Genomic DNA, 24,349 nt, shown 5'->3' on the forward strand with positions numbered 1-24,349 from the left:
AGCCGGCGATGAGATGGCCTGGCGGAGGGGATGGGCGGGCAAAGCGAATGGCACCGCCTCATCGCAGGCTGGAGTGGGCTAGGCGAACTGAGATACTTGCTTGAGCGGCACGGAGTCCGGTGATGCTAAGTTTAGAACTTAATGTGGGCGGTGCGCTTGTAGAAAGGACATTTTACATACAACACTGACTGTTGAACATTACGAAATGTATCATTTCATCATGGTCTGGGCCATGGGTCATACGTGAATCATGGGTCACGGCCTCCAAAGTTCAACTGGCGGACCCGTCATTTATCGGCGATATGTGTCATCAGAAAAGGGCAATTCGGACAAAACATTCTCCCAGGCTTTCGGGCATTGCGATGCACACCAGTAAAGCCAATGCTGAAGAACGTTATATATATATATATATATATATATATATATATATATATATATATATATATACATATGGCTCAGACATGAAGTTTTAGCCGGAACATTGGAACCCTAGCCACGGTACCCCTGTGTCTGATCAATGGCTAGAAAGCCGGATAAACCCGGGCTGTTGTTGGTGACTTATCGACTGATGGGTCGATGACTGACTGTATGTAACGGCTGAGGTCTTTCGCGCTGTCACTAGTCTTGAGCATACAGGTGCGGAATATTTTGCCATTCTTAGCGATGCTCGGACTTGGCGATGTGGATATATGGATATATTATATGGAAACCAGCAATTGAGTGTCCAGGATCATTCCAGTGGTTTGCGAAAAGGTCCATAAATATTCGAAAGCAGCCACTGCCAACGGAACATAAAACAATTAACTAGCAATGCATATTAAACCGGGATTAGTTAAAGCCTTCCAAATGAATCGTCCATGTAACGAGAAATATGCTGTAATTAATACAAGTAGCTCAGATCATGCCAGGAGGAACGCTGTCATGAGTTAAATACTGAGCCCGCAATCCAGGCGAGCCATCCCAGTGGCGTGCGCTTCCGGTGCGCCGGTGCATCGGTGTACTGCGCTCTCCGAACAAGGGCTGGAGGACATCGCTGCGGAAATAGCACGTGCAAAGCGACGAATAGGATAGGAATGGCGTCACGAGAGTCAGAGCCGTATACCAAACTTCGCACGTATTTGCGGCAGTCACTTTGCTGAAATACACTGAAAGACCGACGACTGGCAAAACAAGATACCCGGAAATTAGAAGTAAATACGGTATCCTCCTACCAAGGTGTTAAGTCATTTTTCGCTGGGCGCAAACCCCTAAGCTTGCCTAACTCGCACTTGTAGGGCAAAATGTTACGAATTATCTGCGATTACCAACAATTATGCCAACTCCTGAAACTGCATTCTTTTGACTGGCATCCTAGCAGACAGTGCATGTGAACATGATATGACCACCGTAAATTCACCAGGAAGCGAACTGGATGTCCTGTAAGATTTCGGAATTCCCTTACATAATATCGGCATACCTTTACTCATTCCAAAATGCGAATGCCGAAATCCCACCGGATGCTCCGCCTGGTAGAGGCTAGAGTTAGTTTCCGGTTGGTAGTGTGCACGTGGCGTGCCTTAGTCATGTCGGGGCTGGTGTCGTGACGGGCCACGGTAACGGTCGTTACAGCAGCTTCATGCGTCTATAAATCACGAAACAAATAGTATTGGCGTACTCACGCATTCTTTTCGTGTCATGCTTGTGCGCATGCCGGCATTCACGTTCATTGATTCACCCAGGTGTCGACATTGCTGTTGAATTAGGTCATTTCTGAAAAGTGAGACCATCAGTCATGCCCCTAGCTTGTTTGTGCGAGCCTTGCCACGAAGCACCGCGACGGAACGGTGTCAATTAATGCGAAACGTGAAGCTCTGAAACGTGAACGGCACACCCCGAGGGAATGCAAAGCCGCCATGCAATATGACATGCCCCACAAGCATGCTCCGTCTGTGGGGTGTGGGTTGTTTGCGTCTGACGGGAGTTCCGAAAACTACGATCATCCGAGCGTCCTGCCATCTTCAAGAAAAACACGCCGGAAAACTGAGGCCCGATATTGGGCCAATCTCGAACTAGTATGCCCTGTAGCCGTAGGCTGTCTGTCTGTACGGTGCGTTACCATTTCGCTTCAACCCTCCCTCGTTTGTGTGAACTGGCAGCAGCAGCAGCCAAGATCGCCCATTCATCTTCATGGAAATGACGCGCCTCGGTGGACGGCGATCCGCTGCAGCGTGTCAGTGACGCGCCAAGTGCAGCCTGATGTGGGCCCCCGCTAAGTCCGGCCAGCGCGGTCCATTGCCGTGTCCATAAACCGCACACGGGCGCGCCCCCCGTCAGCGCTGATGGGCGAGGGAGGCTGGAGGAAGGGGGAGGGGGCGTCGCCCGGCGCCGCCCTCTGACCCCGTGTCTGTTTGTTGTCGCCCGGCAGCAGAGCATGCGTTCGCTGGTGGCCATGGACTTCACGGGCAGCTGCGGCCGCGTGGTCAGTGACCCGGTCGAGGCCAAGGCTATCGAGCTGGCGGAGGGACACCACTTGCGGCGCACCAACGCCCTCAAGCGGCTCTCAGGTGAGGCTCGCCGACGGACGGCCGAGCTGTGCCGGAGGGAGGGACGCTGCGTTGACCGGCCGAGAACGGAGCCGAGAGGGAGGGACGCTCCGGCGACCGGCCGAGAACGGAGCCGAGAGGGAGGGACGCTCCGGCGACCGGCCGAGAACCGAGCCGGAGCGAGGGATGCTCCGATGGCTGGCTGAGAACGGAGCCGAGAGGGAGGGGCGCTCCGGTGACCAGCCGAGAACGGAGCCAAGAGGGAAGCAGCTATGGCTTACTCACAGGAAGCTCGGAACGCTTTGTTCCCAGCGTCTTGTGAGTGAGCCATAGCTGCTGTGAGTGAGTTTTGTTTGAGTGGCAAATGCTTTAGTGTAACTTCAGGCGCGGAATCTTGAACACGTGTCTCATAAGAGACTCCCTCGCTGTTGCGTTCAACAATAATTAACCGAGAAAGATTTGGGGCTAGATGCGGCAAAGCAAATGTAAAAACGTAGCAATTTTAACATAGTGTCGTTTTTTAGCGAGTCCAAGTGAGCGTGGTCACGTGTAGAGGGGGCGCCTAACACGTGGTGGTGCATAAACATGGGAGGCTGGTCGGTGTTCTGCGGCTCTGGTGGACATGCGATCACGTGGCGCGTCCCACCGCCGCCGCCGCCGCTGCCTGGGCCGGGCCCCATGCGGGTGTCGGGGGACCCGGACGAGGCCGCTGACCTGTGCCGCGCCGCCCGCAGAGCTGGCCTCCGGCTCATCGGTGCGTGACATAGAGGGCGCCATCCATACCATGCAGCCCTGGTTCCACGGCACGCTCAACCGAGAGGAGGCTTCGCAGCTGCTCCATAAGCACAACGGCCGGGACGGGTGAGTACTGCGGCGTGGGAGGAAGGGGAGGGGTAGGGAGGAGTCCGGAGCCCGCTCTTGGTGTTGCCTACGTCACCGACGCAGCTCTTGCGGCAATCACCCCGTACATCGTGGGCTCTGTTGTTCGAGGGCTCGTAGAGGGTTTCCGAACGAGCCCAGAAGTGTATGGTATTGCTATTACCATAGACGTGAATATATAATAGTACTGCATCGGCAACGGCTCTGCCCAGAGTATGTCTCGACGAAGAGGGGCACTGTACATCGCATTAAACTAAATCCACATGTGTGAGCGGCCGGAATGTGGCCTAACGATAACATCTTCGGCGCAAGCAAATGAAGCGTTGATTTCGGCTGATGAACGCTTGCGTGTCACGAAAAAGAATCGTCCGATGGGTTTGCCCGTAACTTACCCAGTTTACCTTAGGTTGTCCAGTTTGCCTGCGAGTCCGTGCAATTTTACAGCTGATACGCTTCTTTCCATTGCACACGTCTGTTAGTAATTTAACATGGGTGTTGCCGATGTAGTGGTATTATATAGGTATGGTTATTACTGTGCTATTACTGTGTAGCATCATGCTGGGAGTCTCAGACGACTAGTTCTAGCGAACGTGGGCGGGATCTTGTCTGGAGCTTATAAGACTTGGACTCAGAATGTAAAATAAAATTTTGGTTACCGCCAGTGACCATTTTCTTGTGGGTCGTGTGTTTGTCGTCCATAGATGTTGATTCCGGTTAAAACCTCTTACTCTGAACTGCTCAACATCATGCGTCATTACTGAAAACACGGTTCTTGCATCTTTCAATTCAGTGTGTTCCTGGTTCGTGAGAGTCGCAGCAACCCAGTGGCGTTTGTGTTGTCGTTCGCGTACCGGATGAAGCTCTACCACGCCCAGATCATGCCGGTAAGCTCACATGGAATATCCTGCCTGCTACGATCTTACATCAGGTACACGTCTGCAATTTTAGAACCAGAAGAACCCGATGCTTTTAGTAGCTACAATGTTCTATCCGTAAGGGAAGTGTGCATCGACGAAAATAAATCCTATAAAAGGTTTATTTTTCAATTTTTCCTCTGCACCGCCGACATGACTCGGCGCCTGAGAGGACCGCGATCATCATTAATGCCACGAGTGCACCTCCCATTGAGCCCAATTAAATAGATAAACACAGCATTTGTCAGTGTCAGCTTTCATCTGCAGACAGTTCTGTCCACGCATTGCCCTCATGTGTTTGTTTAGTTAAAGAAGGGAAGAGCCTGCACGATGTAGGCCATCCTGACCGTTCGCATTTCTGGGCTAATAGGACGACGCCGTCATTGTGAACCATAACCTGAATGAAGTCTGGTTCTTTTGATCATGTTGAAAAGAGGTCTATCGCGTGCACGTTGGGGTACCGCTCGTCGGCTGTTTGGCAGTCAGGTCCTGTGGCCACCGGACCTTCGTGGCTATTCGGCCTCACCATGTTGTCAAAAGTCCGCAATTTTGACTGATTTTTGTTGGGATGGGCCCAGTTAGCTGAAGCATAGCCCATGCAGCTGAACAAAGCGTTTCTCGTGTGCCCGTACCGTGTAAGGATCGGGGCTCCTCCCGAACGAGCCTGGGCTGTACTCAAACCAGTGTTTGGCGTTCTGTTTCTGCGAAAGTTCATCATTCCCGCTCGTAAGGGCCTATCATGAGTGCCTATCGTGAGTCCAAATCCTGCTTTCCTTCCCAATCTGTCCCAATTAGCGACTGAACTGTGTCGACACGACGGGCCGGCAGGTGAAGGACACGAGTCAGACGCCGCCCACCTGTTACTACTCGCTGGACGGCGGCAAGACGCGCTTCTACGACCTGCTGCAGCTGGTCGAGTTCTACCAGCTGAACTCGGGCGTCCTGCCGACGCGGCTCGTCTTCTTCATCACGCACGCCACGCCGGCGGCCTCGGCGCTCCGACACGTGGCGCAGAGCTTTTAACGCTCGCGCGGCGCACGGCCCGACGCGTGGCGCCCCCTCGTGACGTAGTCGCCGACCATTGACGCGGTTCTAGTTACTCGCCGACGCGGCGGCGGCCGCTGAGAGTGGCCCGGCCGCCGCGCCGGCCGCTGGGAGCGTCGCTTGCTGCCAGTGCACCACTGCAATATGTCACCCGCCAGCCTGTCCCGCCCCGGCGCCGGCTGGCACGGTGGCCCCGGCGCGCCTGATGCGTACATGTAGCCTAGATCGGACCAAAGAATGTGGCCTGGCCCGACCGGTGTGACTGGGGATTGTCTTGGGGCCTGCCGCCCGGCGGTTGGTCCCTGGCACTCTTGTATTTTGTACAGACGGCGCGTACCCCGTGTGTTGGTGAGAGGCGGGGATGCCCTCAGAGCACGTGTGAAGGAGATCCTCCGTGTGGATCGTGTACAGTGTACATACAGTTGGGTGTGGCAGTGTGCGGGTGCGCGTGCTCGGGACGCTGGTGGCCGTGCTGGCCCCAGGTCCCGATTGTGACCCGGCGTCAGGATTACAGGGTCGGTAGTGTGGCGGGCGGGCGAGCGGGCGGCGGGACGCCGAGCCTACCACCTGGCGGTGCGTCGCCGCCATCGCCCTTTCTCTTCTAGTCACTGGGTGGCGGCACGCGGCCGTTTGTACCGCGCGTGTTTTTGAGTGTTTTTTTCTGGGGGGGGGGGGGGGGGGAGACGCTATGAGAGACGGAGACAGACGTAATTACCGTAATAACCTGTGGTTGATGTTTCAAACATTGTGCCCCAACTTAGGCAGCGCCCATGGCGATGCCAAGAGACAAAGGGGGAGATAATTCCAATAATTGAGTCGCAGTGGGAGTCGTTGACCTGGCTGCCTGGCAGCGTGCGCGTGTGGCGCGGGCAGCTGCACTACAGCTGTGGAGGCGGGCGGGCAGTAGTACTGCAGCCCGGGCCTTGCAGTGGTGTCGTGTCCCATGCCACGGGTTCCGGCCCGGCCGGCCTCGTCGGCCCGGTCGGTGTCCCTCGGCAGGGGGCAGGGCAGGGGTGACTGAAGGTCGCCTTCCGATCTCATTGGCCGCTCTGCAGCCGCGGCGCAGTATTCAGTTCGTGTAGAGGACTTGGTCGGGGCTGTCCCCGTACGTTTCTCCAGTCTCTCGTCAGATATGTTGCTGACAAACTGCTGTGTAATCTCTCTGAACTGCTGTGTAATCTCTCGATCAAGTTCAGCGTTGCCCAATGCGATTGCGTTTTTGTGCTGCTGGGTTTAGTATGTGTCCTTTCTTATTGTTACCTTCTTATTTTATTGTTTCCAGTCATGAGTCTGGCAGTACCCGCATAAAAATACAAGCTTTGCAAACAAGCTGTTGTATAAGATCGTGTGCCGATCAGGTGATATGAAAGTATGACGAAGTGAGCTGAGACTCAACACTCGAACTCATTCAAAATATATAAAGCATGCTCCCGGTTACTTGATCTCGTGGTACGCCACGGAAAGGTCGTTTTATCGAAGCGCGTTGCTTCCAACTCTATCTGGTCGCGTTCCCAACTACCGCAGAATATCTCTCTTCCGAAATCTGGGGTCCCTCAGCCCATTTTTGGCCAAAAGATATGTGGCATATGCAAAATGCTTGACGCCGGACGTGCGGATGACATAGGATCTCTAGCTATGTCCCCAACATAGCATAGCAAGGATTGAATCGGAATCGCAGTCCTCTGTCAGCATTCTGTCATCTGCTCCTGCACACTAGAATGTGCTGAAAGCTGTTTTGTTGCAAAGCGTGTGCACAGCAGTCTGCCGGCGCTGATGCTTATGGACCGCCGTTACCGCCGATGCTGCGGCAGAGACGTCTCATCTCGGGGCAACAGACGTGATGCCGAAGCGGTGGTGGTCGCCCTCGTCGCTGACGGACGCCGGCCACGCCCAACAGACTGCCGGGCTGCCATCCCGGGCGGGCTGGAACTCTCAGCTCCGCTCGTACGTGACAGCCATGCAGCCCGATGCAACGTATCCATCACCGCGTGCCGAGGATGGGCACGCGCGCATTGCATGACACTGTTAGTGGGCTAATCTCTGCCTGGGGAGTGGGCCCGCGCCCCAGGTCAGACGGTGGTGTAATCTGGTGTCTTTTGTTTGAAATTTGACTCCACCACAGGGGTGTTGTTTCGCAAAATAGGCCTGGGAGCTGAGAGGGGAAGACCTAACCATAAGTACACCCAACAATGGATTTTTCCCCGCCTTCGACCTACTTTTCTCCCAACATTATGAAGTTGAAGTCACCAGCCCCCCCCCCCCACCCAATAGAAAACTACATTCCAGCTCTGATGCGTTTCCTCGCTCTTTCTTGGTGGAAGATGCTGACATTGGATATCATTAGCAGTTTGTTTGGCGTCGATCGTCAAAACCAGGTTTCGGTAATCAACGGGAGGCCGATGTTATTTGGCTTCAAATGTTCTCAGCTGGATACAGCCTCGGGAGTAAAGAGTGAAAGTTCATATGCGGGGCTGTTAAAGGCTGCCACGGAAATCCTGGTGTGATAGCCGCAAGGCGGGGCAAGGCGGGCAGCAAGCCGGCACTCGCATTAGGCATGTTGTTGGGAAATTGCTGCTATCGGTTTAGTCGGTTGGTGTCGATCGTCAAGTTCTCGTAACGGTTTCATCGAGTATTCGCGTCCATGTGGAAGTCAGCACATTTCAACGGTTCTTTCGCATGCAAACGGCTAATGACCGGATCGCGTTTTCGCGTCCTAATTTCGGCCAGTTTGTTTATTTTATAATTTCGAAACAAAACCACGAAATTTGCTACAGTCTGTAAACATGAAACATTGCTAATTAATGCCAAAACACACAATAGCACGCCATGAAGCCAAAGTCAACAAGATATACTAATCATGCAACCAAAATTATGCATCCTGCCTACAACAGGACAAAATCATCAACTGAATTGACTGCAATTTTCATTTTCTTTGGAGCCCGTCTTTTTAATTGATATAATGACGTTAATTATCCATCATTGTTTGTGCTCTGCTTTAACTTCGGTGCCAGAAGGTTGGGGAGGCCGAACTCACCATTGTGGGTGCCTGTGTGTGCGTGGGGGGGGGGGGAATTGGACATTGAGGGGGTGGGGGAGTGGCCCACCTAAAAGGATACAAGTCGACATCCGCGCTTGGCCATGCTACTTTCTACCTATATTTTGCTATATATATATATATATATATATATATATATATATATATATATATATATATGCTATATATGTATATATACCATGCTACTTTCTACATACTACCAAGCCTTTCACATGTTGACCCTTTCCGATGTACAATCTACATTCGTGCGGTCCTTGATATATCTGTAGAAATCAGATATAAAATTATGAAAAAGCTTCTGAGGATAAGAAAGAGTTCACTGAACTATCGTAAAATCAGGAGCACCTACGATTCATTTCTTGCGGTCGTTCAAAGCAATTCATTATATTTTAGGCAATTGTTCAGTTCATTGACTGTTCAAGTTATGCAGAATCGATGTCCTTGATATGATACCATTGATATGCTGGCTCTTTTCCAGCTATAGGAGGTAAATAGACAAAAGTATTTAGGAAAGCATGCCCTTATTAAGAAATACGCAATTTCCGCCGATTTTCGAGGGACTTACGCTGACGAGGGGCCCTTTGTCAAGTATAGCTCCCCACTTGCCAAGGCTCTGACTGCGCGCCTCGGGGACGGCACTTGGCTGCGTTTTGGAGCACGCTTTATTGGTGGTGCTCTTATGCTAATTATTATATTATGCGCCCACACACCTTGACGCCTACTTTCAACTATCTTTTCATTGCTTCGAAAGACGGGCAACAAAGCTGCCAAATTGCTGCTACGAGGATGACGCTATGGGGGCAATCACGACTAATACGCTCAGCATTGGTGTTTATTCGTTCTGGACGAAGCGTACCCGAAACAGGATAGGGCAAGGAATTTTTAGCTTAACTCGCAAGTACCGCTGCAGGTTAGTCCGCAAAACTTTATTTCACTGCTCTGGATGTCTGAGGTGTTAGTGAACTGATTCTTGTGTTTATACGACCTGAACTCAGGCTAGGCTAAGAGGGACGAATATTTTTCATGAAAAATGCCTTGTAAGAACTTTTGCCTAAAGTTACCTTCACAGAATGATATTTTATGGAAAGTTTGTTCTCATGGAAAGCTTTTGTCACATTTGATGAAAGGTGCCATCAACACATGGTCGAAACAGATTAATTTCTAGCATGATGAAGGTGTTTACTAGCCCATGTTTACTAACTGGCCTGTCATTGGCTTCCTTTGAGGTGAGATGTTGCAGACTATTTTGAAGCATCTCTGATCATGTGATACTTGCCATGCCTATTCATGTGGTGATATGATTTGTAATGGTAGGATATGGTATGATGTGTATGTGGTGTACACATTCTGTGACATACAGATGATATGATCTGTGAGCTCTAGGGATGAGGGATGTGTTCAATTAATTTACTGTCACTGGTCATGATCACTTGTCTTGAATGACAGGCATTAAATTGATATTCTTCTTAGGAAAAGGATAAGCTACCCTTGATGTGCTGGCAGGCATTTTTGAAATGGATTCAGCTGTTACTGCACTCCCTCAACTGGTTTGTATTGGCATTGTAAAGCAGTTGCCTGCCAAATCAACCACCACTACAACTACCTTCAGCTGTCAGCAATGCCAGCTGTCCTTCATGTCAGCATCAAGACTTGATAGGTATGTATGACTTCAATGTTTTACACCATAAGCATGAACTCATTGAGCACTGCTTGGTTACTATGCCATCTGTGAGTGTGGTTTTGGACAGTCTCACATACTCTGTCATGTGAGGTGCTGAGTTACAAATCTTTGAGGATTGCTTCACTTACCAGTGTTTCTCTGTATGGAAAAGTAGTTTCTCATGCTGATTGAACATCATGGGAATTGTCCCAAATTAGTGAAAGTTCCTTGGCTGACAGGGCTGACATCATCAGCTCTGCTCTCTCATGTCTGTTCTTGACATTTCCATCTGAAACAATCAGCACCTTTTAACAACATTAAACATCCCAGCAGTCTAAAAGCTTGGATACTGATCCTTACCTTGGAGATGATTGTTCCGATGTTGGGAACATTTTTTTGGCTGACCGACAAGGAGCAGATAAGTTGACATAAGATACAATTTTAAATGATATTAGGTCTCAGTTGGAATATTTGGGCAATAGTTGATCTGAGCCTGATTTATTTGTGGCATTTTGATTGAGCTGTGATGCATGTATGACCTGTACTTCACAATTGTGCGTGCGTGCGTGCGTGCGTGCGTGCGTGCGTGCGTGCGTGCGTGCGTGCGTGCGTGCGTGCGCGCGTGTGTGTGTTCCACTTGGTGTGCTCATCATTGGCCTTGTTGCAGACATTTGATTGACTCCCACATTGATACAGAAGGTGGAAGATGCTTAGACTGCAACCGCACATTCCAACGGAGCAAGCTTCTCCAGAAACACGTCCTCAATAGGATATGTGTCACCAAGAAAGAGTAAGTGTTTCATGTTGTTGCTGTGAGAACACTGATTGCTGCTCATTTCAAGTTATCCTGAGCTGCTCTGCCAAATTGTTTGTAATAATCCTGGTGAGCTGCACGTCACATTGCTGGGCACCCATGTGTTTCCCAACTTGGCCTAATTCTCTCAACTTGTTGTTGCAGGCATCTCTGTCGGTTTTGCTGCGCTCCCTTTCCCACGCAGTCCCGGCTAGCCATTCACGTATCCACCGTTCACCTCTGCGAGCCCAAAACAATCCTCTGCGATGCGTGCGGCGCGGTGTTCTCCCGGCGCGGCGCCCTGCAGAGACACCTGGCGACGTTCCACAAAAGCTCTGGTGCGGCGCCGCGCCGCTGCCCGCTCTGCGCCGCGTCGTTCCGCGCGGTGGACAACCTACAGCGCCATCTGGTCAGCCGCCACGCCAACTGGAAGCGCTGGGTGTGCTCGCTCTGCGGCCACCAGTACAACCACAGCGTGGACCTGAAGCGACATCTGAAGCGGAAGCACGGCGTCCAGCTGGCTCCCATCACTGGCCGCGGCAAAAAGGACATCCTGGATGTGAGTTGGTTCGTGTCGTGGGGTTTACACTGGTAGCGAGTTGGTGACGTTTGCCTGTGGCTGTTCCTGCTTCACATGCTTTTGCTGTGAAGCTTTATTTGTGCGGCGGTATTTCTCGAAGACGAAGCTGCATCCATTGATGAAGCAACACCGACGGAGATCCAATGATGATAAAGTGTGTAATGTGGCCAATCGATGGGCCACTCGCTCTCATTTCCCTGTTTAGAGCCTGGCAGAGCGTGCTCACTTATTACTTTTTATCACTTATCACTTCTTCTTTTTATTGTCAGAAGGTTAAACATGCTCTGAAGTTTGGGACCTAACAACCCGATGCAAAATGTTGTTAGTGTGCGTGCGCTGGCGCTAATGCCGGGCCTGGCTGCCGCGTAGGTGCACGTGCTGCCACCGGAGGGGCGCGCCGCTGCCGACGGGCCGCCACCGCTGGCCGCCGCCACCGCCGAGCGGCGCCAGAAGCTGCGACGCCTGCTCGACATGGTAGCCACGGAGCGGTACGACGCCGAGCTGCTCGAGTTCTTCCGGCGGCTGCCATTGGCACGGCCGGGCATCAAGCAGGGCCAGCCGGCAGCCGCCGAGCTGAGCCCAGTGCCGGCGGCCGAACCGGAGCCGCCGCCGGAGCCGGAGCCGGAGCCGGAGCCAGAGCCAGAGCCAGAGCCAGAGCCGGAGCCCGAGCCAGAGCACGAGCAGGAGCAGGAGCAGGAGCAGGAGCAGGGGCAGGGGCAGGGGCAGGGGCAGGCGCCGCCGGCTGAGCCGCCGCTGCTGCTCTCCGGCGCCCTGGTGTGTCTTGCTGGTGACCAGGTGGCGCTGCCGCTGCTCAGCGCCGAGCAGTTATGGCCTGCCTTGCCGCCGCCGCCCACCCAGCAGCAGCCGCCGCCGCCACCGACGCCTCCACTTGACCCTCCGCCCCCGTCACCGCAGCCGCCGCCGGTACCGATGCCGGTGCCGTTGCCGCGGGCCGTACGGCTGGTGCCGCCTGGGCTCAAGGTGCCCATCGCGCCGCTGCGGACGTCTGCCGCCGCCGGCCGGCCGCCGCGGAGGCGCCGGAGGCGGCCCGGCGTTGGTCTGAAGGAGACACCGCAAACCCTGCCGCCGTCCGCGGCCGCCGCCGAGCCCCGCCCTGGCGCCGGGGCCGATCCGCTGCCGCCTGCCACCGGCTCCGGCGAGCAGCTCCGGCCGCTGGCGAGGGCAGCCGCAGCCCAGGCGCCGCTCGTGCTGCTGATGACGCGCCGGCCTCCGCCGATCTGGCCGGCCGCCGCTGCCGGCAGCTGGGTCGCTGCAGAGCCGGCGCCACCGGTCGCTCTCCCACCCGCGCCGCCGCCGACCTCGGCTCAGATCGCGGCGACCCCGCGCGCCGGCGACCGGGCGACCGACGCTGCCCTCCCGCGCCGGGATCCCAGGGACGCCGACGAGCGAACGCCCAGCTCTGGGGAAGATCTGGGCGAGGGCTGCGCGGTTGGTGCAACGCCGGGCGGAGCTGGAGGCGGGTCGACTCTTTGCGCGGAGGGAGACGCGGCCCTGCGGCTGGGCGGCGGCCCGCTGGCCTGTCGGGGCGAAGATCCGCCGGTGTGGCCGAGGTCGGACCGGCGGTCGTCCTCGGAGGACCGCTCCGAGGACGACCGAACGGTCACCGCAGAAGTAGACGCCTCTGTCCGGTTGAAGGGGGGTCCGTCGGTGCGCCGCAGAGCAAGCGCAGCTGTCCAGCCGTGGGGCGGGTCAGCGTTCCGCCTGGAGAACGCGGCGACAGCCCTGCCGCCCCGTTCCGAGGACGACCCCGCCTCGCCGGTCGGCGTCGAGGAGCACGCGGAGGCCCGCCCTGCCGAAGGGCCGTCAGGTGGCGCGGCGGCCGGACCGGCACCACCCTCCCGGAAGAGACGCCAGCCCGGCTCGGACGGCGCTCGGCCCGGCCCCAGACGCAGCTGGTCGGCGCCGGCGAGCGGCTGGGCCGGCGGCCGCGGCAAGGTGCTTCAGCCGCGCGTGCTGACCCGTCTCAACGCGCAGACGACGCCCAAGACTGTCTCCCTGCTGGAGGTGGCCATCGCCGCCAGGTGGGCGCCGATTGGTCAGGGTGGCTGACGGCTGGGTCCTGATTGGTTGGGGCATAGGTAGGGGGTCGACAGGTAGGGCTTGTGCGTGAAAGATGCTGGCAGAGGGCGGTCTTTGAGTGCGGGTAGGGTTCAGAGGGGAGTTTTGATTTGCTGTCTGTTTGTTAGTGTAGTACCCTGACCATTTCCCTTGTTCCCAAATCGATCGTCCAGGACGTATGTAGCTCACAGTGACACGTTATTGGTTATGTGTGATGCTGGCTTGTCTAGAACTTTCGCCATTGTTTTTCACGCACCATGCGTTTATGGGTTGTGATACACATGTGGGCTTGAGCTTGACCTAGCATACGCGTTGTCCAGGAGTAAAGAGGATAAGGCGCAGTCTCGTTTCCCGTGCTGCACGTGCCGCAAAGTACTGCCGTCCAAGGGCAACCTGCGCTGCCACCTGGTCTCCCACACCGGCGAGACGCCCTTCCACTGCTCGGCCTGCTCGGCCACCTTCAGGTCAGACACCTTCAGGTCAGACACCTTCAGGTCAGGCCACATTCAGGTCAGAAGCACCTTTGTTCGGCGCTTGGAGTCGGACGGCGCACATGTGCTCAGCCAGAAGCGGCCTGAAAAGCGGCTGCACTACGTGGCTGCGTTGGTGCAGGAGTGTATCTTGCTAATTTGACTGCGCTTTGCAGTGATGTCTCTGATTTCAGAGCCCCTGCTACACATAAGATGTGGCAAATACCCGCACCGAAGTATCTCCCTGGTAAAGTAACGCCAGTGCAGCAGACAATTTTTGTCACATGACATCAAGCTGTCATGCGGTGTCATGACACCGTGGTCGCTGTTTGAGCCTGGCTGTCGTGGTCGGCTGCCGGTCGGTCGTGAGGAACTAGTCTTACCAGCGCAGTGTCTAGCATTTAAACCAGCATGTCTGCCATACAGTCTGCGCGGCTGGCGCAATCATCGGAGTTATAGGCGAAAATTAAAAAGCAGGAGCGGCTTAGGGATTAATTTGTGCGTATTATTCCAGACATCTAAAGCAAAGTAATATAATTACCAGGTGCGGTACCAAGTGTTGTGCTGTACTGTACCAAGTGCTGTACTGTTCTGTGCTGTACCGAGTAGTGTACCATACTATATTGTAAATACTGACTGTCGTGCGCCGCCTTCCCGTACAGAACCAGCCCAGCTGTTAGCCATGTCAGCCGTTGGCCAGTGTTGAGTGCGTGTCGGCGTGTCGTGTGGTCCGAGGTGCGTCGCTGAGGCTGCGCTCGGCCGTCGTCAGGTACTACACAAACGCCAAGGGTCACCTGCGCCGACACACGGCGGCGCGCGCCGTCTGCGACGTGTGCTCGCGCTCCTTCCTGCTGCCGATGGACCTGCGCCGGCACCAGCGCACGCACCGCTCCCAGGCCAGGTGGGTCGGCCGCCGGTGCGAGGGATGGCGCGGCTCAGGGGTGTACACGGGCGCGGATGAGGGCGGTGAGGTCACACCAGGATGGATGGGAGAGGGCCGGCATCCGCAGCTGGACGTGGTGTTGATCTCGCTGGATGTCCCGCCAGGTCTCCACCGTCCGGTTGCCAAGTGCTCCGTGGTGCAGCAGCGTCTGCTGGCGTTCGGCGAGGGTGTCCTTACCTTGTCTGCTATGTGCCAGTATGTGCTGTCTGTCCGAGTTGTGCTGTCCGTCCGCCGGGCTGACCACGTGCCGTGTATCGGCCAGGGTCTCCTGCCCGGAGTGTCCGTCCCCGTTGTGTGCTGTCCGTCTTCAGGACTGACACGTGCCGTGTCGGCCAGGCTTTCCTGCCCGGAGTGCCCGTCCCAGTTCAGCCGGGCGGACAACTTGACCCGTCACCGCCGACAGAACCACGGCGGGGGTGCGTCCACGCACGCCTGTCCCACCTGTCACAGCAGCTTCAAAACGGCCGCCTGGCTCCGGCAGCATCTGAAGATACACACCGGTGAGAGTGGGCGCGCGACAGGTTATCTCCGCCGCTCGGGCAGCGGCGGCGCCCTGCCCACGTCGTAGTGATGCAGCTGGAGGCGGGCCTGAGTCGTACCGGACGTACTAAAGAGCGGATAATGTGCGTTCGTGGTGTGATTCGCCCGTGGCTGCGTGTCCGCCGACGTCATAGCTCGTAAACGCCGGAGGGGCTTGCTCTGGGGCGAGCGTGCCGCCCCGCCCCGGACCTCGTCGTACCTCCTGGCTCCGGCAGCACCTGAAGATACACACCGGTGAGAGTGGGCGCGCGACAGGTTATCTCCGCCGCTCGGGCAGCGGCGGCGCCCTGCCCACGTCGTAGTGATGCAGCTGGGGGCGGGCCTGAGTCGTACCGGACGTACTAAAGAGCGGATAATGTGCGTTCGTGGTGTGATTCGCCCGTGGCTGCGTGTCCGCCGACGTCATAGCTCGTAAACGCCGGAGGGGCTTGCTCTGGGGCGAGCGTGCCGCCCCGCCCCGGACCGCTCCGTCACGGCGGTGCGCCCCGCCTCCACCCGCGCTCCGTGCTGACCCGGCTCGCCCCAGCCGCCAGGGACGAGGTGTGCGAGGTGTGCGGACAACGGTTCGCGCTGCGTGCTTACCTCGAGCGGCACATGAAGTCGCACGGCCAGCAGCGCGTCTACTGCGGCGTCTGCCCCCGCCGCTTCATCAACCTCAAGAACTTGATGGTGGGTGGCCGCGCTGTTCCGGCCGCATCGTCGTTCACGTAAATAACTTGTTCGGGAAAGCATGCTTTGAAGTCATTAGTTACGCGTCATTGCACGTTCCGTAGTCAAGACGAACCTGCGTCGGTCGTTTCGTTTTTAGCGCAGGGTTAACTACCGCTACCTAAAGTCACGCTTCTTTGCGCATTTTGTTACTCCGCATCGCATTTTTTTCAGCGTTACATTTGTCTCATTTTTATGCTCGGGTACTCTGCCATATCGCGTAGAGTTTCGCGCGAGATTAAGTGTAATGCATCGATGTCTGGCACCGTTGGCGGTGTGTGTGCCAGTGAGGACATAGTGCCCGAGCGGCGCGCCCTACCGCGCCCAGTCCACACGCTCCACCCCGCCGCAGGTGCATCGAGAGACCTTCCACCGGAACCCGGCGCCGCTCTCTGCCGAGGAGACGCGCCTGGCGACGACGCCGCGGCCCGAGAGTGGGCCGCCGCCGCCCGGCCGCCGGCGCGCCGTCTCTCCGGCGGCGCCCCGGCCGCGGCGGCGCACCCGGCTCAACCAGCTGACGGTGGAGATTGTGCGGGGCCGGGGCCGGGGCCGGGGCCGGGGCCGGCGGCCGGCCTCGCCGTCGGACCAGTCCAGCGGCGGACCGACGGACGGCAGCGACGAGGAGTGGAGGCCCGACTAGCTGCAGACCGGTCCGGCCGGTGGGCCATCACGGCTGTCACGGCTGTGATGCCTGTGACGGCCGTGGTGGCTGTGACGGCTGTGTGTGGAGTCCGCGTCAATACAGATTGGAGCTATCTTATCACGGCGATGTTCAGGTGGCTGACATTTGAACGCGTGTTCGGTTAGCCGACGGCGGGCGACCGCACGCCATACCGTTATCAGCGCGCACGGCCTACAGTCGGCGTTTGGCTGACTGGAGGCCCGACATACAACGAGGCGGTGGCCGCTGACGCGCGCGTGACAGGCGCAGCAGCACCCGCGCAATGCGCTGAAGGAGCGCTGGTGGCGCATCTGCCCGCTTCCCGGCCTCCTCCCTGCTGCGACACATTCCTGTCAGCCGAACGGAGGGGAGAGAGCGAGAAGGTGGGAAGAAACTCCACAACTCCACGCGCGGCCTCTCAGCTGAACCTCGCGGGGGCCTGCACGTGGCGCTGCGCGACTCCGGCTCTGGCCGGGGATGGTCCGGACCGGCGGATAGGGGCTCCGGACAGGAGCTTAGGCGGAAACTCGGCTTTCGGCGTGACGTTTATTTGGGGGGGGGGGAGGGGGAAGTGACAGTGACACGGAGGCCTGTACTCACGTGCTACCTAGGGCGCGCCCCATCTGACGTATATCCCGCAATTGACGGCGGGCGCTCATGCACGCATAAAAAATGCTTCCACAGTCAAAGTGACGAGAGGGCTGTTGCAAACGCTGAGAACACATATGGGCGTTTACTTCGGGTCTTGTGCTCACGGGACGCCTATTATCCAATGTGCCCAACGTGAGTTTTCTACCGACATTCAAGGGCGGGGTTACGCCTACGAACCCTAACGATTTTTTAACATCCCAAAACAATGTTTGGAGCGGTGCGGTGACAACTCCACGACTGTTAGATGCTGGGGTTATAACGAGCTCTACAACCGTGAACAGAATCTGGCCACCAGAATCTGAGTCATCCAGACGTCGGTGATGGTTGTCTTTACGATTCTGCACTTGTCAGGATACACGCGTGCTGGCTTCTCGGCGTGCTTCCTGAAAAGGCATACCGCTCCGTGACAGCTCACCGCACACCACGGTGACCGACACCGGCCATCAATAGCATAGACAGCGCTATGTTTCGGCCTACTTTTGTGACACTCCGCTCCCTGAACCTGGCGTAAAACACCGAATGCTAGACATCGTCTCTGAAGATGACGAAATAGCTATGGGAGGTGCCTGAACTCCGGGCTTTCCACTTCCATGGCGCAGGACAGAGGGTGGCAAAGATACGTGATGCCATGCATCTCCCTGCCTCCAACATGAAGAGCATGCATCGGTCCGGTTCTCGTGACACCTCCACGTGCTCTCCTTCATCACTCCTGCAGCCGCCCCAGACACCACCTTTGTGCCTGAGGCTGCTCCAGACGCTACCTCACTGTGCCTGCAGCTGCTCCAGACGCTACCTCACCGTGCCTGCAGCTGCTCCAAACTTTACCTCACTGTGCCTGCAGCTGCTCCAGATGCTACCTAACTGTGGCTGCAGCTGCTCCAGACGCTACCTCACCGTGCCTTCAGCTGCTCCAGACGCTACCTCACCGTGCCTGCAGCTGCTCCAACGTTACCTCACTGTGCCTGCAGTGCTCCAGACGCTACCTCACCGTGCCTGCAGCTGCTCCAAACGTTACCTCACTGTGCCTGCAGCTGCTCCAGACGCTACCTAACTGTGGCTGCAGCTGCTCCAGACGCTACCTCACCGTGCCTTCAGCTGCTCCAGACGCTACCTCACAATGATCACGATGATCACAATGACCCTGACATACATTGAACGATAAAAATAATGTTTTCGTTTCGGAACTATCATTCGCACTAAAGTGTCACTTACTGGCCGTGCCAAAGGTCAAGCTGGTTAAGGCGTACGCCTTAGTGCGTGAGTGGCCAGCGCAACGGACTTAAGTCGGTGAGCAGAGTTGATTGGATTAAAATCTAAAACGTCGCATGAAAGCAAAAAGGCAAAAACAGGTTCGGTCAGCGACCACATCTTAACCATAAATGGCACGTTGCAAACTCCCTCCCACCCCTGCATTATCTCACGGCATATTGGGGTTATATCAATGCGGGAGAAAGAGCTCTTGCCGGGTTAATGCGTCCAAAAAATCCCTCCCCATCGCTCTGCTATCACTTTTTCACTCTTTTTGATGTTACAAACTGCATCGCCAAGGTGGATAATTTCTTGCTTCGTATCACAGCTATGGTCCATGTCTTTAACTGCAGTGTCTGAAACAAATTCCATCGTTTTCCATAGTGCTCAAAAAGCATATTTCTAGTATATACAATCTTCGTATGGAAAACTTGTACTTCCAATTCAGAACTACCCACCAGAAATCTGACACTGGAAAACCTATTTCATGTTCTGGGATACATGGATGGCGGACCAGTGCCTCGTAACAAGCCGTGCTTGGTGAGGCTGCTTGATCATTTCGCATTTCGGACGGTGCAACTATTTCGTCGTGTGACGACTTTGTGTAGTGTTAAGCAGCTATTCTGATTCCAGCGTCGCTCATGAACCAAAACGGCGACTTTTTAAAGCGGCATTTAGGTAGCGTCCATACCATATGTACCTTGGACCTAATGGCTGCATATAATAAACTCGTAAAAAATAGAGCAAGACATGAAATACTTGTTTCATTCACCCGCATTTTGTCATTATAATAATTTTCCTCAAAACTGAGCTACAGCGCCAGTACCTCATTGAAGCGGCGGTGAGCCGCTCACTGGAGGGTCACTGTTTTACTGGAGGGTCACTGTTTCACTGGAGGGTCACTGTTTTACTGGGACTGTCGCACGTCCGGCACTAGAGCGACTGCAATGCCGCTCTAGTGCCGCTCTATTGAAGGTCACTGTTTCACTGGAGGGTCACTGTTTCACTGGGACTGTCACACGTCCGGCACTAGAGCGGCTGCAATGCCGCTCTATTGAAGGTCACTGTTTCACTGGAGGGTCACTGTTTCACTGGGACTCCCACACGTCCGGCACTAGAGCGGTGGAATGTCCGACACAGCAGAGACCGCGCATGTCACCAGGAGCGGCCGTCGGGCACAGGAGAGGCCGCATATTCGGCACTGGTGCGGCCGCGTGCCGGAACATGAGACGACTCACGCCCGACACAGGAGCAGCCGTCCAGTACTAGGGCGGCCGTGCTCCCGGCACAGGAGGGGCCGTGTGTCCGACATAGGAGAGGCCGCGCATGTCACCAGGAGCGGCCGTCGGGCACAGGAGAGGCCGCATATTCGGCACTGGTGCGGCCGCGTGCCGGAACATGAGACGACTCACGCCCGACACAGGAGCAGCCGTCCAGTACTAGGGCGGCCGTGCTCCCGCCACAGGAGAGGCCGTGTGTCTAACACAGGAACGGCCGTCCAGCACTGGAGGGGGTACACATTCGGCACGCATTGGGTACAGGACAGGCAGCATATCTGGCACAGGAAAGGCCGTATGTCTGGCACAGGAGAGGCAGCATGTCTGGCACAGGAAAAGCCGTATGTCTGGCACAGGAGAGGCAGCATATCCGGCACATGAAAGGCCGTATGTCTGGCACAGGAGAGGCCCTATGTCTGGCACAGGAGAGGCCATTCGCCGGCAAAGGACAGAACACGCACGTTCTCGAAGCGGCCTACGTCAACAGGTGCTTACATACAAGATAACTGGTCGATATTCTTTTGAGAGCGCCTCTAAGAAAACAAAGACACGATTTTCTCCCCAGCATCAGTGACTGGCAAAATCGCTGCAGGTGTTCGCTGCCGTTGTGCGGGCCAGAGGTGCAGATCATCGTCTCCTGGTATAAAAGACGGCGGGTCTCTCACAGCAGCATTCGGCCACCGCGATGAAGACATTCGCACTGACTCTGGTTGTCTGCTCCTCGGCCTGGTCGGCCCCGGGGCCAGTGCGTCAGGACGACTGGAAACCACCTCCATCCGATAAGGGCGACTGGAAACCGCCTCCCTCCGATAAGGGCGACTGGAAACCGCCTCCCTCCGACCGCGACGACTCGCTTCCTTCCATCCAGCCACGCGCAACAAACCTTGACTGTGGAACTCACGTGCTGACAGAAGGCGAGTACACAATCGAGTCTCCCAATCATCCATCAAACTACCCAAATTACGTCGATTGCGACTATGTTTTGTCCAGTGACAGCGATATCACCTTGGCCTGCAGCAGCTTTAATTTGGAGCAGCACAGCTCGTGCGCGTGGGACTGGCTGGAGGTGAACGGCGAGAAGTTTTGCGGTACCTCGGGACCTACGGCATCCACAGCCCAGGCCTTCGACATCTCCTTCCACAGCGACTACAGCGTAGTAAGACCGGGCTTCCAGTGCACGCTGACGGTCGCCGGCGGCGGCGGCGGCGGCGGTGGCGGCGGCGGCGGTGGCTCAGAGCTTACGTGTGGTGGCAGCTCCTTGGTACGCGACATCACTTACACCATCAAGTCCACCAACCATCCGAACAATTACCCTATCAACGAGGACTGTAACTACCAGCTGACAGCGGAGAACGCAGGTGACACCATCTCCATGTCTTGCTCCGCGTTTAACGTGGAACGGCACTCGTCTTGCTCCTGGGACTGGCTGTCCGTGAACGGTCAGAAGTTCTGTGGTACATCAGGCCCCAGCGCCGTAACCTCGGTGTCTACGATGGCCGTCGACTGGCACTCGGACTACTCGGTGGTGAGGAGCGGCTTCCTCTGCCAACTGGAGGCGACGGAATCACAGGCTACCACTACGGCTGCTCCTTCAGGTTCCTGCTCTTGCGGCGTTCCGAACCGCTCCTCCCGCATCGTCGGCGGCGTGGAGACCGAGGTGCGTGAGTATCCTTGGCAGGCTGGCCTGGTCAGCGCCGGCGGCACCCGCACCTGGTGCGGCGGCAGTGTCCTCAACAACCGCTACGTGATGTCGGCGGCCCACTGTACGGTCGGATCGTCACCCAGCCAGATCGAGGTGCTTCTCAAGGAGCATCGCATCAGCAACAGCGACGGTGAGATTCGCGCCAGTGTGCAGCAGATCATCAACCACCCGAGCTACACGTCCGTATCCGGCTCCGGTTACGACTTCTCGCTGCTGAAGTTGACCAACCCCATCACTTTCCCAAGTGACAACTCGCTGGCGCCAGTGTGCCTACCCACCGCCGGTAACGACTTTGTCGGTGCCGACGCAATCGTCACCGGCTGGGGTACCACCAGCTCGGGTGGCTCACAGGCCACCACTCTGAGGGAGGTCACCGTGCCCGTCATCTCCAACACCGCCTGCAGCTCGTCATACAGCAGCATCAACCCGTCCATGATCTGTGCCGGTCTCAGTGAGGGCGGCAAGGACTCGTGCCAGGGCGACAGCGGCGGCCCGCTGGTCAGCCTCGAGTCCGACCGCTACTCCCTCATCGGCGTCGTCTCGTGGGGTCGGGGCTGTGCTCTACCCGGCTACCCGGGCGTCTACGCCCGAGTCACCGAGGTGCTGTCCTGGATCCAGACCAACACCGCTGACGGCACCTACTGCTCTTAGAAGAACCGTCAGCTTGGTGTTTGCGCACAGCGTTTGTTTCAGCGCGACTTTCGGGCGCATTGGCTTGCGTCGCAAGTAAAGTCGCCATTCTTGCAGTGTCGGTTTGGTGCATGATGTACTGCATTTGGGACGACGTTAAATAAATGCCCAGCTCCTGAAGCATGTGTTTACACGTGTATCCATGGAAAAACATAGCCAAGGACATCACAACAGCCCACTTGACATCGAGCCGTTGGATGCTACCAGTTGTTTGCCCAATGGAAGTGAGGATTCGCTGTAATTTAGTATTTACATCCTGCGGTGAGTGGATTTCGATTACAATGCCGGTTTGAGGTGTGGATAAATAGATGGTGTACAAGAGACTAAAAAAATCGAGTGTCCAAAATATTTGGACCTTTGTATGAAAATCGTCGGACGTTAACATCCGACATATCTTATCTTTCAACTTCTGTTGTTGATTTGTGGTGGGCTTTTCAGCGGCTCATTTTGAACTCGACCAAAAAAGAATCACTGAGGAAACCATTGGTGGCAGTTTATCAATAGCTATTGAAGCTTCAGTTTTGGAGGAGGTTTAGTGTAACTACATAGCACGGTGGACGACGTCTACGCCCTTGTAATGACGCCAACTGCGCTTTGGCTTATTTCCATGTTGTGTCGAAAATTAATTACGGTCGAATTCATGTTCTCATTCGAAAACAACACGAACAAATAATCTCTCGTCGGAAGAACTGAGGTGTTTGGTTGATACTTTTCCGAACATGCAACAACGTCGAAGTACAATTATTATATGATCCGCAACTGCAACTCCTCTGCAACTCATTTTTAGGCACCCACTAGCCATCCTAGGGATACCTGATATTTTCCTTGTTTATTCATGTCCGCAAAATTATTTAAAATGATCGGGCTGGCTTGTTCTTGAGGACGACACCACCACCCCAAGGCTGAAGAGACTCATCAATGCAGGTACTTGCAATCCTGACTTTCAGGGTTCAGATATTTCTGTTCGAGTAAACAGATCAGTCAGGAAATTAAAGAAAGAAGTAACGATACGTGCGACTCTCACAGCATTCACTCATTGCGCTTACATCTGTGAAAACAAAGCAAACATCATGACATAACGGTACAATTAAAATTACCTGCGCTCTGAAACCCATGCAATAGATTCGTCACCTCAATCTTAATCTATTGGGATCTTGCAAAACTGAATCTTCAGTACGAGGGTCTCGAATTGCCAATCTCCTACCTGCTCGAGCTGCACGGTTTGGCAGGTAGGAATACCGGCAGGCTACGCGCAGATACCGGGCACGCATTGTTTGGAACCCGAGCGGGTCTGAACATGCAAGCTAATAGCAGCCTACCGGTCACGCATGTTCATCTGCGTTTTGAGCGTGTATCCCCACCGATGTGGCAAGGGCCTGCCAAACATCCAGCGTGCATGAGCGGCGCTCACCGTGCAGACAGCCGCTCATCTGATGCAGCAGACCGCGACCGAAGGCCAGCCGCGCTCTGAGAGGGCCGACGGCCGAGCGGAGCGCCGCCGCCTGCAGTCGGCCCCACGCGCCGGCGCCCGCTGCCGTCACGTCCGACGCCGCCCGCGCTGGCCGGCACACAGAGCGGGTTACGGAGGGGTGCAGTGTGTTCGTTGTCCGGCACACAGAGCGGGTTACGGACGGGATGCAGTGTGTTCGTTGTCCGGTACATAGCGTGGGTTACGGACGGGTGCAATGCATTCGTTGTCCGGCAAACAGACCGGGTTACGGACGGGTGCAGTGTGTTCGTTGTCTGCTACATAGAATGGGTTGTGGATGGGTGCAGTGTATTCGTTGTCCAGCACATAGAACGGGTTACGGGCGGGTGAAGTGTGTTCGCTGTCTGGCACACATAACGGGTTACGCACGGGATGCAGTGTGTTCGTTGTCCGGTACACAGCGTGGGTTATGGACGGGTGCAGTGTTTTCGGATAGCTTGGTAC

General features: G+C 55.8%; 3 protein-coding genes across 3 annotated transcripts; all 3 read left to right on the plus strand.

Annotated features, from left to right (window-relative positions):
- Positions 1–2,404: 2,404 nt before the first annotated feature.
- On the plus strand, positions 2,405–6,688 carry LOC119096374 (growth factor receptor-bound protein 10; the record flags this gene model as incomplete). The annotated part of the gene is given in 4 exon segments (XM_037219243.1): positions 2,405–2,543; positions 3,257–3,383; positions 4,192–4,285; positions 5,144–6,688. Coding segments are annotated over 4 exon segments (549 nt in total). The 3' UTR covers positions 5,339–6,688.
- Positions 6,689–10,133: 3,445 nt separating this feature from the next.
- On the plus strand, positions 10,134–20,016 carry LOC119097178 (zinc finger protein 628). The gene is made up of 11 exons (XM_037220237.1): positions 10,134–10,142; positions 11,175–11,426; positions 11,889–12,008; positions 12,363–12,451; positions 12,842–13,489; positions 13,847–13,990; positions 14,766–14,897; positions 15,276–15,439; positions 16,006–16,148; positions 16,540–16,621; positions 19,997–20,016. Exons 1-11 carry the CDS (start codon positions 10,134–10,136, stop codon positions 20,014–20,016), a joined length of 1,803 nt encoding a protein of 600 aa, XP_037076132.1.
- A 694-nt stretch (positions 20,017–20,710) lies between these two features.
- On the plus strand, positions 20,711–22,528 carry LOC119096373 (trypsin-1-like). The gene has a single exon (XM_037219242.1). It carries the CDS (start codon positions 21,397–21,399, stop codon positions 22,375–22,377), a length of 981 nt encoding a protein of 326 aa, XP_037075137.1. The 5' UTR covers positions 20,711–21,396; the 3' UTR covers positions 22,378–22,528.
- Positions 22,529–24,349: the final 1,821 nt, after the last annotated feature.

This window comes from Pollicipes pollicipes, unplaced genomic scaffold (genome assembly GCF_011947565.3).
Source record: "Pollicipes pollicipes isolate AB1234 unplaced genomic scaffold, Ppol_2.1 Scaffold_4295;HRSCAF=5057_pilon_pilon_pilon, whole genome shotgun sequence".
In the NCBI taxonomy this organism is placed as follows: domain Eukaryota; kingdom Metazoa; phylum Arthropoda; class Thecostraca; order Pollicipedomorpha; family Pollicipedidae; genus Pollicipes; species Pollicipes pollicipes.